The 17,780-nt window shown below is 54.8% G+C and overlaps 5 protein-coding genes across 5 annotated transcripts; 3 read left to right on the top strand and 2 right to left on the bottom strand.

Moving 5' to 3' along the window:
• Positions 1-1,688: 1,688 nt before the first annotated feature.
• CCOS01_15498 (DDHD domain-containing protein) lies at positions 1,689-5,147 on the top strand (the record flags this gene model as incomplete). The annotated part of the gene is made up of 6 exons (XM_060463637.1): positions 1,689-2,123; positions 2,185-3,374; positions 3,426-3,658; positions 3,707-4,127; positions 4,178-4,969; positions 5,021-5,147. Coding segments are annotated over 6 exons (3,198 nt in total), but the record flags the coding sequence as incomplete, so codon positions are not given.
• A 170-nt stretch (positions 5,148-5,317) lies between these two features.
• On the bottom strand, positions 5,318-6,143 carry CCOS01_15497 (uncharacterized protein; the record flags this gene model as incomplete). Its single annotated transcript, XM_060463636.1, has 2 exons — positions 5,318-5,930; positions 6,001-6,143. 2 exons carry the CDS (start codon positions 6,141-6,143, stop codon positions 5,318-5,320), a joined length of 756 nt encoding a protein of 251 aa, XP_060305780.1.
• Positions 6,144-8,549: 2,406 nt separating this feature from the next.
• Positions 8,550-10,748, top strand: CCOS01_15496 (uncharacterized protein; the record flags this gene model as incomplete). The annotated part of the gene is made up of 4 exons (XM_060463635.1): positions 8,550-8,572; positions 8,709-8,919; positions 8,983-9,674; positions 9,725-10,748. 4 exons carry the CDS (start codon positions 8,550-8,552, stop codon positions 10,746-10,748), a joined length of 1,950 nt encoding a protein of 649 aa, XP_060305779.1.
• Positions 10,749-11,116: 368 nt separating this feature from the next.
• Positions 11,117-13,588, bottom strand: CCOS01_15495 (MBOAT family protein; the record flags this gene model as incomplete). The annotated part of the gene is made up of 8 exons (XM_060463634.1): positions 11,117-11,236; positions 11,361-11,544; positions 11,614-11,647; positions 11,705-11,801; positions 11,868-11,986; positions 12,064-12,772; positions 12,824-13,186; positions 13,235-13,588. The coding sequence occupies 8 exons, from the start codon at positions 13,586-13,588 to the stop codon at positions 11,117-11,119; spliced, it is 1,980 nt and encodes a 659-aa protein (XP_060305778.1).
• A 2,176-nt stretch (positions 13,589-15,764) lies between these two features.
• On the top strand, positions 15,765-17,337 carry CCOS01_15494 (uncharacterized protein; the record flags this gene model as incomplete). The annotated part of the gene is made up of 6 exons (XM_060463633.1): positions 15,765-16,084; positions 16,551-16,607; positions 16,669-16,768; positions 16,820-17,040; positions 17,150-17,223; positions 17,285-17,337. 6 exons carry the CDS (start codon positions 15,765-15,767, stop codon positions 17,335-17,337), a joined length of 825 nt encoding a protein of 274 aa, XP_060305777.1.
• Positions 17,338-17,780: the final 443 nt, after the last annotated feature.

Genomic DNA, 17,780 nt, shown 5'->3' with positions numbered 1-17,780 from the left:
TCGTGGAGCGCGCTCGTTTGGTTCGGTTGGGAGAAAGCGGCGGCGGCAGTGGCGGGTGAGTCAACCCGGAAGGGCGAGGTCGAAGTCTACGGGAGGAAATCGATGGTGGTGGATTTTCGCATTCGGCGCAAGGTCATGATCGAGATCCGAAGTCAGTAATAGGGTAAATACGGACGACGGGAGGTTCGGTGCGACAAAATGCTACGGTGTGTTGTGCATTGGGGATCGGTACGGAGGCGTGGAAAGGTCCAAGTCGTCGTCGGGATGGCTGAATTGGAGTCGGCCTCGCTGGAAATTTTGTGAAGATGGAGGCACGGCGGGACAACTGGATAAGGCGACGGCTTAGCGTGGGAATGAGGGACGGCATGCAGGTCGTACCCCACCATCGAAAAACACAGCTCGCCCCGCCCACTGCCATGCGCGACGACTTACGGGTACGTATCTGTTGCTCAGTGCTAGTTGATAGTGGAGATTCCCAATTCTTCGTCCCTACCTTACCTTAGGACGCGTAGGAAACTGCCTTAGCAAGCTTAGGTAAGGCAGAATTCCTATTGCATGCCCTGTGATTTACTTAGACGAGTCTGAGATTTATTTCCATGCCATAATTGACCAGCCTTTGAAATTGCCAAAGCATTATTACCTGTTCCGAAATGTGACCGAACTAGAGCATCAAGACCAGAAGCAGAAATTCAAGTACCTGGAGGCATCGCAGCTGTCGGTGTGAGTCTTTCGGTGCAAGTACAAGTACCTAGGCACCTAGGTATGAGGTATACCTTATGTACGGATAAGCGGCACAGTGGTTGGTGAGTCTTCAAGTCTGCAGTGAGTGAGGTGCAGCTGGCTCGCTTCTGACGGGAGATGAGGTAAGCATCAAGAGCACCTCCAGACCTCTATACCCGACCGTTAGTGCAGTGTCACTGTAAGGTACTTCGGAAGGCGGCCCTTCGGCTTGCATTCCACCGTTGTTCCATTTACACGGGACTGCAAACTGCGTCATGGGGTCCCTGAAAGCTGGAGCTCCCCATGTCCAAGTGCAGCTGACTGGGGCCGTCTGCGCCCTTCATTCATCCACCTCCATCATAGCCCATACGGAGTCCGGATACAAAGATACGAATACTCTGTTCACTACGGATCCTGTGCCTGGGGAAGCACCTGCAGATGGGTAGGCGACCTCGTGTTCCTTTACCGCGTATTTCCCTTTGATCCAGAACTGTCCACTCTCATGTAAGCCTCCATTACCGACTGGACACCTTACCTCACAGATACCTACCTGCCTCAGAAAAGGTACTTACCGTAAGAGCAAATACCGCCAAAAGTGCAAGTACACGTTGTCCCCTTTGATAGTAGTGCCAAGCAGCCAAAGCCCCGCGACTTGTTGGAAACTCATTCTTCCTGAGCTCTTCCATCTTCCTCCTTCGCCCAGCTTTACCTAAATACATACAAGATTCCGTCAACCCCCCAACCTTGCTCTCTCTCTCTCTCTTGACTTTCGTTCGATCTCTCTCACCTCACTGTCGCCGCCTTAACCCTGCACCACTGCTCCAGTCTGAAACCAGCATTCCTGGTTCCCGCCCAACCAGCTCCAAGCTCCCCCCGAAACTGCCCTCCAAACCGGTCACTGCTCTCCCCGACAGTCGGTCACGTCCTCCCCCCCAAGAGGACTCCGGTGACGCACTCGCACTGATAAGTGCCCGTCTGCTGCTGCCTCTGTCACGTTGGCGCCCGCGATTCTTCGCTCCAGACAGGCTTGGGGACGACACTGCAGACCGCCGAACCTCTCCGGCACATATATCAACAGCTACATCACCGCAACCTCTCGCCGCTCCTGGGCATCCCGTCACACCTCCGCCGAATGGCACTCGGCCCACTCGCAGATCATGGCTCCCGGCGGCGCTGACCGCAAACCAGAAAAGTCCTACCTCTCATCCGCTGTCGACTCCATCAACCCTTGGGCCGGCAGCCGGAGTTCAACACCGACGCCCAAGGATCCTCCTCCACAGCCCGTGCCCGTCCCGACATCCCGTCCTGGCGATCACAGCATCACCCACTTATACGGCCAGAGCATCAAGACCTACCCCTCCGACTGCCCTCCACTGAACGTCCTTTGGTACCACGCAACTGATGTGAGATCCCCATCGTCAGCACAAAACTTGCCCACTTTCAGACTAACTCGATGCTGCCCAGGTTCCCAAGCGCAAACCACAATTCCTCCGAGACAAAGCGAAGCCTGCCGAAGATGCCAAGCCCCCGACCCAGCCAAAGAAGTTTCTGCCATTTTCCAAGCTAGATTCTCGTGCAATCGAGACGGCGTACCAGCGTTTGTTGGAGGATTCAGAGAAGCGAAGAGGAGAACGATCGTTGCGCAACGTTTCGTCCGGCTCCAAACGTGGTCGCCAGAATACCGACGATGAGGGCGCGCACAGCAGCGTGGAGACCAGCCCCGAGGGTACCCAGACCCCCAAAACGCGCGTTCCCGTGAACGAGGACTACCTCTTTGATGTCGATATCGAAAACCGGGAGCTGGGCCCGGTCTACTGGCTGGGTCCTGTGTATGAAGTGCGTCGCGGCACCTGGTTCTACGACGAGGGTTCGTCTTTGCGGCCATGTGAGGAGAACCTAGCTTCACAGCTGGAGGAGGGGTATCTCAAGGTCAAGCCCTGGACATATCCCAAGCCGCGAGTTCGCAACGACCCGAAGAACAAGGACCCCAAAGCCAAGGATGTAACGCCCAAAGCGTCCGTCGAGAATCTCAAGGCCGCAGCAGCTACAACTCCTACGACTGACGGGAGTCTAAAATCGCCGGGGCCGCAGAACCAACATCAGCCCTCTTCGCACCGCTTGTTTGGCGCCTGGATGAATAACATCGCAACATATCAAGATGCAGGCACCGCGTGGCTGACCTCAGACAGCATGCTCTCGTGGGTGACATCAACCATGTATGAAAGATTCTCGGGCGGTGGTTACATGAGTGGTGTCAAACTGGTCAGGGGCTACTCTGACGTGGCAAAGAATAAGAAACAACAAAAACAGCCGGCGACGCCAACCGACCCTACAGCAACCCCGCAGCTGGATGAGAAGCAGCAGAAACTGCTCAAGAGGAGGTCTGCGCCACCATCTTCCAGACCGTCGCAGTCAACCGACGAGATTTCCCTGCTGGAGGAGGAAGATGACAGGGAAAATTCCCTCCAACGGCAGATCTCTTCGCTGATGGAAGGGGCTGAGCGCAATCAGGAGGAACAGGAAGAGGAGATTCGGAAAAGAGAGGAAAAGGAGATCGAAAACGACTACAACGGCCAGCTTGGCGAGACCCAAGGGCGAGAAATCGAGCATTTGGTATTAGTCACTCATGGTATCGGTCAGCTCCTCGGCATACGGTAAGACTAAAGATTGGGCATATTGTCTACTTGAGAGACTAACTTGCACAGCATGGAGAGCGTGAATTTCGTCCACGATGTCAACATTTTGCGCAAGAACATCAAATCAGTGTATTCCAGCTCTGCTGACTTGAGAGCACTCAACTCGGAGCTGGAAGATGGCCCTCGAAACTGCCGTGTGCAGGTTTTGCCGGTGTGCTGGAGACACCTGCTTGATTTCCCCAAGAGACGGGAAAAGAAAAAGGAACAAGATATTGGTGACGGTGCCCAAGATGAGGACGAATGTAAGTGACCGGCCTGAAGTTTAGTGGACACGACTAATCATTCAGAAGACCCCTCCCTAGAGGACATCACCATCGAAGGCGTGGCGTTTGCCAGGTCCTTGATTTCCGACCTTGCGCTAGATGTTCTCTTATACCAGAGTGCATACCGAGAACAGATCTCGGAGATTGTGCTAAAGGAGTCGAACCGCATCTTCAAATTGTTCATGGAACGGAACCCAGAGTTCAAGGGCAAAGTCCATGTTGTTGGCCATTCCCTCGGCTCGGCCATCATGTTTGATATCTTGTGCCGGCAAAAGGAGAAGCAAAAGACGTTGGAAACCCCTCGGAATCCCCTCCGATTCTGGCCGGCACAAGAAAAGATGGAGGCCCATCGTGATCGAGAAGCCAATGAGCTGCGATTTGAGTTTGACGTGGAAGATTTCTATTGCCTTGGGTCTCCGGTGGGGTTGTTCCAGATGCTCAAGGGACGGTACGTTGCTGCAATTTCCTTGCTGAGCTTGAGTTGACTAACACAACTAGGACAATCGCGGCTCGCCATCTGCCCAACTCCCGGCCATCAGAAAGCCCCTTGAACCCGGATTTGATGGACGACCCGTTCCTCGCCGCGAATCCGGCTTCTCCTACGCATCGTGTTTCCGCGATCACCGGTCTGCCCTATTCAGTCTCGTCTCCAAAGGTTTCGCAGCTCTTCAACGTCTTTCATCCGTCAGATCCAATCAGCTACCGTCTCGAGCCCCTGATTTCGCCTGCAATGTCCACCTTGAAGCCCCAAGTCTTGCCGTACACCAAGAAGGGCATCTTTGGCAACGTGGCGCAACAAGGCCTCTCGGGCATCGGTATGAAAGTTGGCCAGAGTGTCAGTGGGCTATGGTCCAGCTTGAGTGCAGGCATAGCAAGCAACATTCTGAATCGCAGCCTCGGTCTCAGCAACGAGGATGTGGCCAAGATGAACTCGGCCAACTCACCACAGCAGGTTTCAGGAGCGGGCACGAACATTGCAGACAGCGGTGTGATTTCGGATGCGTCGAAGCTTGGGGAAAAGACGAATGAAAGAAAGAAGCAGCTGGCGGACTCCAAGTCGATGATGGGCCGCACCAGCATCAGCGGGAATGAGATGACGCTGATTGACGACGAGCTCGAGACGTTGTATTCCAAGTTCCAGGAGAAGCGGGTGGCACTGGCCAAGACGGACGACGACGGCGGCGCCGCGGACTGGCTCGAGGCAGAGCGTAAGGCGCAGAAGCTGCGGCGGGAGGAGATGAAAGTCCGGGCCCTGAACCGCAACGGGCGCGTCGATTACAGCATTCAAGAGTGAGCAACTGATTTGAGTCTTGCTTGAGTCTATATACTAACACGCGATAGGAGCGTTCTCGACTTCAACCCCATGAACACGATTGCGTCGCACATGAGTTACTGGTCTGACGAGGATGTCAGCCACTTTATTCTTTCACAACTTCTCTCTAATAGAAGCCGAGCAGACCGAAAGTAGACGTGCCATAACTTAGACTAGACGTTTAGGATGGGCGACCTGATCAATACAATGGTATTTCACGTTAAAAAGTAAGATGTCTCGTCACGTATGAGTGTCTCGTTGCATTGTACAATTCTTCCACAATAGGCTGGGTATCTTTTTGTTTACTTCTCATCTCTCAACATAACTTAGGCACGCAGAACACCGGCATCAACCAAGGCACCCCAACGAGCAGGCAGCCCCTTGGCCACATCCTCGGCCGTCGACCCGTTCTCGGCCTTGAGCGCGCGAATGTCCTCGCCCACATCGTTGGTCAACCTCACAATCTGCAGCCCTTCAGCCGCCTGCCGCGCCGCAGCGGGGAACACGTCCGTCGGCAACCGCGACGCGATCCACAGAAGCAACCAGACCACCTCCTCCTGCGCCTTTTCCACCGCGACGTGTAGCGCGCTCTTCCCTCCAGCGAGAGGGTCCTGGTAGCGGATCAGCTGGCCGAGCGCGGCGACGTCGCCTGCGAGTTCCTCGTTTGCGTCCTGGAGGAGGGTGACGATGCCTTCGACGTCGCCCTCCGAGCACATGAGGTGGTATGCGCGGGCGGGGCGGGCTTCTGGGTTGGAGGCGAGGTAGGCTTCTTCGGTGATGGTGGGGAGGATGTCGAGGCTGTCTTGGAGGCCGCCTTCGTTTACGTAGCGGGTTAGGATTGCGGGTTCGCCTGTGGGTGTTTGGGTTGGGAGGTAGGTTGTGCAGGAGGGGCAGGTTAGGGAGAGGGCTGTTTGTTCGGATTGGTCTAGGAGGCATTGCCTGGTTTTGTTAGCTGGTGTTCGAATGGGATGAGAGGGGTGAGCAAAGCGGGTGAGGCGGAGGGATGTACCAGTGAAAGTGGCAGCCGCAGGGGAGCTCGAGATCATCGGGGACGTTCTGGGGCTCGTCGCCGGTTTGGTTGTCTTCGTCTTCGCTGTCTGGGTCGATTGTGATGATGAGGGGGTCCTCGCAGGCTTTGCATACGGCTGCCATGGCGAATGTGGATGGCGGGGGTGAGGAGCAGAGAGGTGATAATCCGGTTCTGTGATATTAGAGCGTCCAAGCCACAGACGGGTGCTCTAAGAGTGGTGGAGGAGATAACGACGAAGTTGAGGTGAGATTCTTTTGATCGCGATGAGGGTATCGCCACGGAGGATCAGAAAATTCGAGGTGGGGGGGATTCGGTGCGGGGACTGTGCTCAGATTAGGGAAGCACTGTACTTGGTCAGGAGTTTGCTATGGGCAACACAGTGCATCTTTTAACCAGTGCTTTACCAGTAATGTGCCGGGATCATGATGCACATCTTGGTCAAACTTCCCTGAACCTAGTCGTTCCAGAAAATTGCCTAGAGCGGCCTACGGGCAGATTGAGGGTTGGCAATCTATTTCAAGGCTGGGCAGGTCTGGAGAACACTTTGGGCGCTTAGGCATTCATGGGCTAGAGAGTAAGGGGGCGTCTAGTTGCTTGAACTGTGCAAGTGGGCAGCAGCATAAACAGAGCGGGAGGTCGATCATCGGGCCTTGCGCAGGGCGAGGTTATTTCGAGATCTTGGGTATTACTGCAATAGCCCTTTATGCCTCATGAGACCTTCCAGGCTGCTTTACATAAGTATCATGCAGGGGAAACCATATGAGGCGAACCACGTCAAAGAGAAAGAAGAAAAAAAGCTGATGGGTCCCGGCGGTCCGGAAGACTCTCGCGGACAGCCAGGTCTGGAGGTCTCGTTTCCGCGTCCGTCCCCGTGATGGAGAGCCGAGAGCGTCGTGGACGTGCAGAACATGTGTTGTGGTGCCTGGCGAGCCACGCGTGCACGTCGTCGTCGATTCTCCCGGTGATGACTCGACGTCTTGGCTAGACTTCATCTCACGTAGTGTAGCGGCAAGTAGGTATCATGAATCGGGAATGAGGCAAATATGGCAAACGGCAGCCTGAGATTGTCGTACGCTGGCTTACACAAGTAGTCGTAGGCGAAACGAGAGCGAGCTTGCCTTACGCAAGCCGTTGTGGCTGGTGGCCGTTGGTCGTCGGGTACCTCGGGCGTCTGCTTGGATACGCGGAAGGGTAGAGTACACTAGGTCTCACGGGTACCCGACTTGTCCGAATCCAAACAGGCTTCCTGCGGTTACTCACCTACCTTCAGGTGCTAAAGCAAGGGAGGTACCGCGTTTCTCGCATTGATTTGGGTGGCAGGTCGAGGTACCTTACCTCAGCTTGCTTCAGATGTGAGCACTGAGGAATTAGGATGTACCTCTCGCCCCAGTTTGGGCTATTGGGTACCTATGGGTCCATCACTCTGCTTGAGCGGCTTGCCTCACTCTTAGAAGATGAGGTTTGGCAATGTCCACGGGTACGGCAAGGCAGTAGTCCAGGCTCTGCTAGACCACGTGCTGAACATTGCTTCGCTTCACCAGCGTCGCGTTGGGTACTTAGTGTACTCCGTAAGGTAAGGTAGAGGCAGAGTCAAGTGTCGCATCACAATGTAAGGCAGCCAAAGTCGAGAGCAAGAGGTGTCTTAGGTAATCGAGGCGATGGCTGTACAATTACATCAATGGCCCCTCCCCGCCCCCGCCATCGAACTGGGAGAAAAAAGGTACCTACCTACGTAAGTCTCGCACATTCCATCCGGCCCCCATTGCCCCCTCTTCCCCCCTCTTCGAAGTACCTCACACGCTCACAAAGTCACCTTTCCGCCTTAACACGCGCATTTCGTACCTCGTCACGGCATAACGCAGCACAGCATTTTGCACAGCCAGCCCCCATTGCGAGCATACCTTACCTTACATACTACCTATTTTACCTTGCACAGTACCTATACCTTGGTCGTACGGGTACCATACTTACAGTACCTGCTTACCTTGTGCCTACTTCCATTACCTGAACAACCCTCTCCTGGGCCTTTAACCTGCTTGATTTCTTGACCTGGGTACCAACAAGTACAACCTTGCTTAGCCCCGGTTGACCATCGACATCATCACCCTCCTCCCTCTGGTTTATTCAACTTGTTTGTTACATACACTTTTTTCTCGAAATACAACACCGACAACATAAACAAACTACGACTGCTCAAGCCAAATCCAACACCTCGAATACCCTACACACCAAGGAATTTAGATAGCAGGACCTAGAGGTACTGCGCCTACGGATACAAAGGACCAACCTCCGTCAACGTCCGTGCGTTCCGGAGCTTCCTGCGCATCTGCCACTCCCGCTTGGTCCCTGATCAAGTCAAGTGCTTCCAACCTGCTCCTCCGCGCCGAGCGCATTACCCAGAGAGACTCCCGTCATCCTCTTCTCTCCACCGTCCACCAGCCTCACCAGCGGCCTCGCTACCCTCAACCTGCCGTCTCCCTCAATCGTTCGTCTCCTTTCCCGCGACACGCCCAGAGACGACCACAACCATGAACGTTCTCAAGCTTCAGAGGTGCGCACACACTCAATCGCATTCCCTGCCCCGCACCGCTGCGAGTGATTCACTCCCGCCAGCATTGCTCAGGGGCTCTGCTTTGCTCTAACCTCTACGTCTCGTCTGCCGTCACTAACCAAGCATTCACCCACAGGAAGTATCCTCAATTCCCGCAAAACGAAATCTTTGGTCTCAGCGACGCATTCCGCAAGCTCGACATTGACGAAAAGGGCTACGTTGACGAGGCCACTGCCATCAAGGCCACCCAGCAGAGCGAGCGCCAACCCTACGATGTCGTACGACAGGCTCTGAAGGAGGTCGACCTTGACTCCTCCCGCAGAGTCGAGCTCGAGGACTATGTTGCCGTATGTTTGAATGGAATCCTGCTATCCATCGCCCTCCAAGTAATGCTAACAACACACCTACAGCTCATTGCGAAGCTCCGCGAGTCCTCTCCTGCTCAGAAACGCATGTCGACCGGTCCCGGTGGTGGTACCGGCGCATCCATTGTCGCGCAAGCAACCGGAGGCATGGGTCACTCTTCAAAGTCGAGCATCGGCAAGATTCACGTCCAGGGCTCCAATGCCAACGTCACCCATACCATCAACGAAGATGAGCGCACCGAGTTCACCCGTCACATCAACGCCGTCTTGGCCGGTGACGCAGATATTGGAAGCCGTCTTCCCTTCCCTACTGACACCTTTGAAATGTTTGACGAGTGCAAGGATGGTTTGGTCTTGGCCAAGCTCATCAACGACAGTGTCGCCGACACCATTGACGAGCGTGTTCTGAACCGACCCAAGAACAAGAAGCAGCTCAACGCTTTCCAGATGACGGAGAACAACAACATCGTCATTGAGTCGTCCAAGGGTATCGGTCTGTCCGTTGTCAACATTGGCAGTGGTGATATCATTGAGGGCAGAGAGCACTTGATTCTCGGTCTGATTTGGCAAATCATCCGCCGCGGTCTTTTGAGCAAGATTGACATTAAGCTGCACCCCGAGCTCTACCGCTTGTTGGAGGACGACGAGACCCTCGAGCAGTTCCTGAGACTTCCCCCCGAACAGATTCTTCTCAGATGGTTCAACTACCACCTCAAGGCCGCTGGCTGGAACAGACGGTAAACACTGAGCCATGAAATCAATGCTAGAAGCATGCTAACTTGCGCAGGGTGAACAACTTCTCTAGTGATATTAAGGACGGCGAGAACTACACTGTACTCTTGGCACAGATCGGCTCCGAATATGGCGCGACGAGAGCCCCTCTTCAAACACGAGACCTTCATCAGCGCGCCGAGGAAATTCTGCAAACCGCCGACAACATGGGCTGCCGCAAGTTCCTTACCCCGTCATCTCTGGTCGCTGGTAACCCCAAGCTGAACTTGGCTTTCGTTGCCAACCTGTTCAACACCCACCCCGCGCTCGACCCCATCACCGAGGAGGAGAAGCTCGAGGTTGAAGACTTTGATGCCGAAGGAGAGAGAGAAGCCCGCGTATTTACTCTGTGGCTCAACAGTTTGGATGTGCAGCCTGCTGTGCAATCCTTCTTTGACGATTTGCGCGACGGCACGGTGCTTCTGCAGGCGTACGACAAGGTTATCAAGGGATCCGTCAACTGGCGTCATGTGAACAAGCCACCGGCGCACGGCGGAGAGATGTTGCGGTTCAAGGCGGTTGAGAACACAAACTACGCGATCGAGCTCGGCAAGCAGAACCGTTTCTCGCTTGTGGGCGTCCAGGGTGCAGACATCACCGACGGTCAACGGACCTTGACTCTTGGCTTGGTGTGGCAATTGATGCGCAGAGACATTACCGTCACTCTGTCAACACTGGCGCAGCGTCTTGGCAAGAAGGAGATCACGGACTCGGAGATGGTTAAATGGGCCAATGACATGTCTCGCAAGGGCGGCAAGTCATCTGCCATCCGATCCTTCAAGGATCCCTCCATCGGCACCGGTGTGTTTTTGCTGGACGTGCTCAGCGGTATGAAGAGCAGCTACGTCGACTACGACCTCGTCACCCCCGGCCACACGGACGACGACGCCTACCTCAACGCCAAGCTCAGCATTTCCATTGCGAGAAAGATGGGCGCCACCATTTGGCTGGTGCCTGAGGACATTTGCCAGATTCGCAGTCGCCTGGTGACCACCTTTATCGGTTCTCTCATGGCCACGGCAGAGAAGCAGGGACTGTGAAACGATGCGTCTTGACGAACGAAACTTGTTCTCTCTTTCTCTCTCTTTCTCCCACGCTCGATGTTTCTTGTCTATGAGGATAGAAAAAGGCCAAAACTGCGGCGAGGCTTTGATTGTTTGTTTTTAGTTGAATGAATCCATTACGAATACCACAGACTTTTGTAGAATTGGGCCAAATGTGACTTCTCATGTCTTGTGCATGTATTCCTACGCCGTATACGCGGTAAGGTTTGGCTTCCTTGATCATCAAACAGTGACCATCCGTGTATACGTGCAATCGTTTCAGACGCACTCCAATTTGAACTTCAAGGTAATGGTTTGTCATTGTACAGATCACCAGCCTCGCGGCAACTTGTTTACACGTAACATCACAGTATAAGGTACAGACTACACAGCAGACTCGGCCCCGTAAAAATGCCAAACCAAAAGATGACGTTCCCCAGCACCTTGCGATCCCTCATCCACCTCGTCCGGCTTAGTTGGACAAGCTATACACAGTCAGCACCCATGTCATTTTGTCATTTCAAGATACGTAAGCATGATCAAGTAACTGGCAACGATGTGGAAAATAGGGAAACATATCGAGGGCCCGAATTGGGACTTGCGACGTACCGGTAGTTGACACATTTGCAAGAACAGGAGGTAGCCCCTCAGCTTCTTGAACAGACACCACATGACGAGCTCGTGGACGCAGGCGGAGAGGAAGAAGGTGATGAGGGTCGCCGTGTGGCGGTTTACTTTCATGGAGGAGATTGAGCTGTGGTAGACGTGTCGGAGGAGGAAGTTGTGGACGGGGCTGTTGGGTTGCGTTAGCGTTCATTCGTCTTTGTGTTGTCTTTTGGATGGGGTAGACGGTGATGCTTACCGGTTCCAGTCGCGGGCGAATTGATCCCATGAGACTGTTGTCACGTCAGTAAGTTTAGGAGTTTCGAGCAAAGGGGGGAGGGCAGACGGACCGCTGTTCCACCACGCGTCGTAGAAGCTTCTGTCGGCAAAGTAGGTGAGTTCCGCGAGGGTGTTGAGGACGGTTTCCCAGATGAGGTACCATGCCATCTTGCGTTTGTCGTTAGTTCTCGTCTCTAAGGGGGGAACGTTGTGGGGGACATGGTCTTGACTCACCATGTACTCCATCATAAAGGGGAAGATGAGATCACTGAGCATCCAGGGGAAGTAGCGGAAGCGCTCGGCCAGAGGCATGCCCGCCTCCTTCATGGCAATGGTTTGCATGACTACGGGGTCTGGCGGGCGTGTTAGTAACGGAGTCGACAGCATGATGAGAGAACACCGAAGTGTTCAAAAAGACACGAGGACTTACAGATAAAAGCCTGTGACACCATAATCATGACGAGAATGATGCCAAACGTGGCCGCCGTCTTCTCGGCAACGTAGTACCAGTCAATCGACTCGGAACGCGGGTACGCGAGCTCGTACACGACCGTCGGGAGGACAATGTACTCGTAGTGGTTCGCGAGCGAGAGGTTATTGGGGTACGCCCGGACAACGCTCGTCGCCTGACCCCGGAGCTCGTCCGTGATGCCGTCAATCTCCCACCGGATGATGCGCTCAAAGACCCGGACCTGGTCTGCGTCGAGGGGCTGTCCGGACTCGATGGCACGGGCGATGCGGTCCAGATCCGTCAGCTGGTGCTGCTCGTCGCCGCCGCCATCCTTTGCATGCGAATGGGACTGAGCCTGCGCCTGCGCCTGGGCGATGGACTGCCTTCGCCCGTGCATCTCGGCCGCGGAGGGCGGGTTGGCGAGGTGGGAGACGGAGACGGTCGAGGCCGAGGGGGTGGTGGAGGAGGGGAACTCGGTGGGCGCGACGTGCTCCAGCTTCTTGAGCTTGGAGAGGAGGTACTTGCGCTTCTTGTAGGCGGACGAGAGGTAGCCGTTGTAGAAGGCGTACGAGTGCTGCTTCATGAGCATGACGATGCCGTGCAGGACGAAGAAGACGGTGTGCGTCCAGGGCCAGTCGCGGATCAGCGTAAGGCCTATGACGCCGCCGATGAAGGCCGACTGCCAGATCTGGTGGACTGTGAGAATCCTGTCTGCTTTCAAGGTCTGGTGTTGACTTACGTTCTGGATAATCCAGCCTGACCTGTCCCAGTCAATGTAGCCGGCAAAGACCAACCGCTGCAATACCCAGCTGACGCCCGTGATGGCGCACAGGACGCCGTCGGAGGCAAGGAGCACGACGACGTCGCGGCGGAACATGGTCTTCATAATCTCGTTTGTGCCCAAGGGGTTCCCCGTCGCCCGCCAGTTTGTAGCGGCGATCCTGGTGACGAACAGCGCGACGGCCAGCCAAAAGAGCGTATAGAAGCCGTGAAAGGGGCTGTTGGCCGTGTTTACGTTTTGCCGGTCAAACGTGGAAAATTGCCGTGTGAAGACGAGGTCGCTGAACTTGCCGGCTCGGCGTGGTCTCCTTGGGTCTTTTTCCTGTCATTGTGTTAGTTGGTCATTACATGGTTTGCGTGAGCGACCTACCCTCTCTAGACCCCGTTTGAGAACATCCCGCAACTCACGGTCATCCGGAGACAACACGTATGTCTTGAGACGACCGGATCCATCGCGGAGGGGCTCATCGTCGATGCTCGAGGTTTCTGATAGCGTCGATCCGTCTAGTGAGAGCTTCCTCTCACGGTTTGAAGAGTTCTTGAGAGGTGACGCGCCGGGACGAACCGGTGCTCGTCCTTTGCGCGGCCTCGCTGACAACTTCGGGTCATCGTAATCCTCTTCGCTTGGGCTCTCGGAAGGCGTCGCCGATGCTGCCCGGCCCGTAGCCCGTAATGCATCCCGGAGTGAACGGGGCTCCCGGGACGCGGCCAATGAGGTTGTCATTTGGCCGTTCTTTGGTGTGCGTCTTTGCACGGTCGGTATCCCAGAGGATACTACTGCCAGATCATGCAAAGAATCTGGCTCACTTGAGACGAAATAAGCGCCGTGCGGTGATGCGCTTCAAGGCGATGTCGTCTGGAGAGTATCAAGCAGAAGCTCAAACTCAAATGAATTGGCAAAAGTTGGCGACAACCGTCAATTCTTTGCTGGAAATTTCAAGATGAAAATATGAGAGATGATTGTGTATATGAGTTGACGGCGTCACGGTCCAAAGTCGATGTAACGACACAGCCGAGGACCCAAGAACCCGGAAGCCAGTCGACTCGCGCGACTGGGATGCGAGTCCGAGTGTTGGACGATACGGGTACAGAGGAGGTTTAATAATGACTCGGCGCGAGTACGAGAGTACGAACTGTTTCCCCAAAAGCGGCTTGATGGAAAATGGGTGCCAAGCAAGCACAACAGATGGTAGTAAACTGAGAAAGGATGAAACACGAAGACGAGTAAAGAACTGAGACGAATTGGCGGGCAATGATATAAGACCAGCTCCCCGCCAAGTGATGGATTCTACGGGCCTACCGGACTCGAATGTCAGTCGTGGCGGATCGTAGACGCTTCTGCCGAGCTACTACTCCATGGCTGACACGGATGCGAGAGAGACAGAGATGATCTGAGATTGTAGGACAAAGGCGTTGGCAGGAGGCTCAAGGTCGGCCGAGGTCCCCGGTGAGTTTCCTTGCAGTCATTGCCGACGTGACACCACAGCTTTGCGGCTCACGGATGGTACGATGAGGAAGAAACAAGCCCGAAGATTGCGAGGTTTCCGTTGGGGAGCTATAGGTAGTCTATCAATCCCGCTTATCCCGCCCCAGGACGGGGAGCCGGGAACCTACAGTAGGAGGCGACATCATGTGGGTGGTGCATGTGGACTCCGACGAAGTCAGGTAAAGTATAAAAATAAGATAACAGATGCAGCGCGTGGGAAAAGACGGAATGAAATGGTGGTCCTCGCCATCCAGAGCACAGGCGACCCCAGTTGATGAGTTGTTCGTTTGACGAATAATAAGCCCGATCAAGGGGGTTCTGGTGAATAGGATCCCCGTACTCCGTACAGTATCGCATAACACGTGAAAAGGGGAGACCACTGGTAGATGATTGTATGCCAAGGTAAGACACTGGTCTACCCCGAATGTCTCTGGTTGTTGCCTCGATTGTCGTGTTTGGCTAGGTAGATGCCGGAGAAGAAGTCGCGGTCTTCTTATTCGGCCTTTGACGTATTTGTGCAGGTGGAATAGTTGAGTAGTAAAGAGTGAGTGAGCAGCTGGGAGAAGTGTCTCCTTGAAGGGCATGTCGCATCCGAGGAGAAGGCATATACACGTTGTCCATGATCTCAAGTGGAAAGTGGTATGTACTCTGTCTTCTCATTGGCAGTTCTCTAACGAGAAGCTGTCGCATCGTGTGGCCGGAAGCGGAGAGACAGAAACACACTCGCATCCGGGCACAGGCCGAGTTGCCCCGACGGTGCGTTTTCTAGTGTTTTTGGCCGGAGGATGGTAAACATCGATGTACTCTGTAGATGTTTTGTTATGTTTAATTCTCGGACTGCTATAAACCTTTGGTGGTAGGCAGGAGCTTCGGCAATTTACGGTGAGCGTGTTGGGTCACCTTGGTCACCTTGGAATGTTTGCAAAATAGATTTCCTGTCCTGGTGTGCAATGACATCACTCGCACCCGAAGGGGCCGGGTGTACCTGACCTCTCTGTTTCTGGTTAGCTTAAGCAAGGTAGGTACTTCGTCCCTTACCTTCCATTGCTTCTGAGGTGCTGTGGGTGCTTGCTGAAACAGTGTCGCAGTGGGCGGGAGGCACCTGCCAGCACATCGCGTTTCGACCTCACCTGGCCTTCTGGAAGGAGCAACACAGCGACAGACTGTCACTGACTAAGGTACCTGGAGCAATGAATGGGAGGCAGGAGGCCCCAGCGGTGACTGCTCCGTACAAAACGCCCGCCAAACACTTGATGCGGACTACTTTACGTAAGCTTTTCCAGCTCCGAGCGCGGTGCCAACAGAGCAACTGACGTCCTTCCACGTCGTTTTGAGGTGGCCCTGCTCCACCGGTACGTACCTCCAAGCTCGTTTCCGTCAGGCACTCCGTACTCCGTACGCCAAAATCTTTTTGATGCGCCAGGGCCGATCCGAGCGACCTCTCACTTCCTCTCCTCCTCCTCCTCCGACCACTCTCATCACCAAACCACCAACGCGCATCTTCTTCCACCTTCTCCCCCATCGCGAGGCTCTGCTCCATCAGAACCCCGTTCTTCGTTTCAATCTCCATCGCGAGACACACACTTCTCTCTTCTCTACCCTCACATTTCTTTCACTTTCTTTCAGCCAAAAAGTCAGCATCACCAACATCATGTCGCGCGGTGGCACCACCTTGTACGTGACTGGCTTCAGCCACGGCACTCGCGCCCGAGACCTCGCCTACGAATTCGAACGGTATGTCAACTGAATATCAGAAACTCCCACGTCGATGCCTCCGTCCGTCCTGTTTTCCTCCCGGCACGCGAGAGCCTTCCGAGATTTCCGATCATCTCTCCTTCCCTCGCTGCTCCCCGCCCACGCCTCCGTATTCGTCCTCCGCCCGTCCTCCCGCTCTCGCATTCGCTGCTCCCAGCCTCATGCATCAACCCAAAGATGCCTCCCTCGCCCGTCCTACGTTTCCGTCCTCGTTCTCGCCCTCCGTTCCCCCGTCGATACGTCCTGTCCTCGTTCGCTTGGGCTGCCTCCTCCCAACCCACCGCCCGTTGTCCGCGCCGCTGTGGCCTGCCAACGCTCCGTGGCGCACCGAACACAATACAGCTTCCTTTTGCTGCGCCGACGACGGCCGACGTTTGGTCTATATCGGATCAAACGGACAACCTCATGTATGTATATACGTGCTGACGTTCTGACTCGAATATAGCTATGGACACCTTGTCCGATGCGACATCCCTGCTCCTCGCTCGGCATCCAGCAGACTGTGGGTTCACTCTCCTCTCGCGTATTCGCACAGATCCGAATAAAGACTGACACCATGCCAGGTTTGCCTTTGTCGAGTACGAGGACCGTCGCGATGCTGACGATGCTTATCATGAGATGCACAACAAGCGCATCGGTCGCGACGACATCCTGAAGATTGAGGTAAGGCGATACGAGACGCAGCTTTGAGGGACGTTTGCTGATACGCTACAGTGGGCTCGCACCCCTCCTTCCGCCTCATGGCGCTTCGACTCTGGTCGTGACCGTGAGCGCGCTCCTCGCCGCTCCTCTCCCCGTCGTGGCCGCTCGCCTTCTCCTCGTCGCAGCACCCGCGACTACTCTCCCAGAAAGGACGACCGCCGGGACCGCGACCGCGACTATGACCGTGGCGACAGACGCGACACCCGCGACCGTTCCCGCAGCCCTGACCGACGGTGTGTTGACTCTCCTAGATCTTTCAAGAACTCTCCCAAAGAACCCCCCCTGGGCCAAGGGCCCCTCAGAAATGCCGAATTTGAACTAGTGATCCTGACTGGTCAGAAGTGATCGAGACGCCAAGGAAGACCGCGAAGACCGGGAACCCCGTGAGAACGGTACCAACGGTGACGATAGAAAGGGTACGTAAACCGGCGACTAGGTGTGCGTTGGGCTGCATAGTAAGCTAACACTCGACAACAGCACTGGACAGCCCTCCCCCTGCCCATGACGACCTGGACGTTGCTGCGGAGTGATAAGTATACCTGGCAATTTTCTCTTGTCGGGTTGTGCGCGGCTGTGCCAAAAGTTTTTCTGATTTCTCACCCGGTTCTCCTCTCTCTCTCACACCATCTGAATCCTGGATCTGTAAAGTGTCCTCACCTTCTGGGAGATATTTAGTCTCGATGCGACCGGTCCGGCTTCTTCGAGTTCAGCACACGACACCCCGGGCTGTCCGATGTTGGCAGCATCCGAGTCACCAGACATACCTATCCAGACTCGATATCGGCGGGACATACGTTACGGAAACGAACGCGAAACGGCGCGAAATTATTGGCGAGGCGGTCTTTTGAAAGCATTACCCCCTAGTAGTTAGAAATTGACATGTAGGTTTTTTACAGCAGCCTCCAGATGTGGCCTGATGGCTTAATTTGAAGCTCTTTGACACAATTGAGCTCAGAGTTGACTGGGTCTTGAT

Source organism: Colletotrichum costaricense (assembly GCF_030867565.1).
Source record: "Colletotrichum costaricense strain IMI 309622 chromosome Unknown Scaffold_24.1, whole genome shotgun sequence".
Classification (NCBI taxonomy): domain Eukaryota; kingdom Fungi; phylum Ascomycota; class Sordariomycetes; order Glomerellales; family Glomerellaceae; genus Colletotrichum; species Colletotrichum costaricense.
This window is presented reverse-complemented; position numbering and strand designations above follow the sequence as displayed.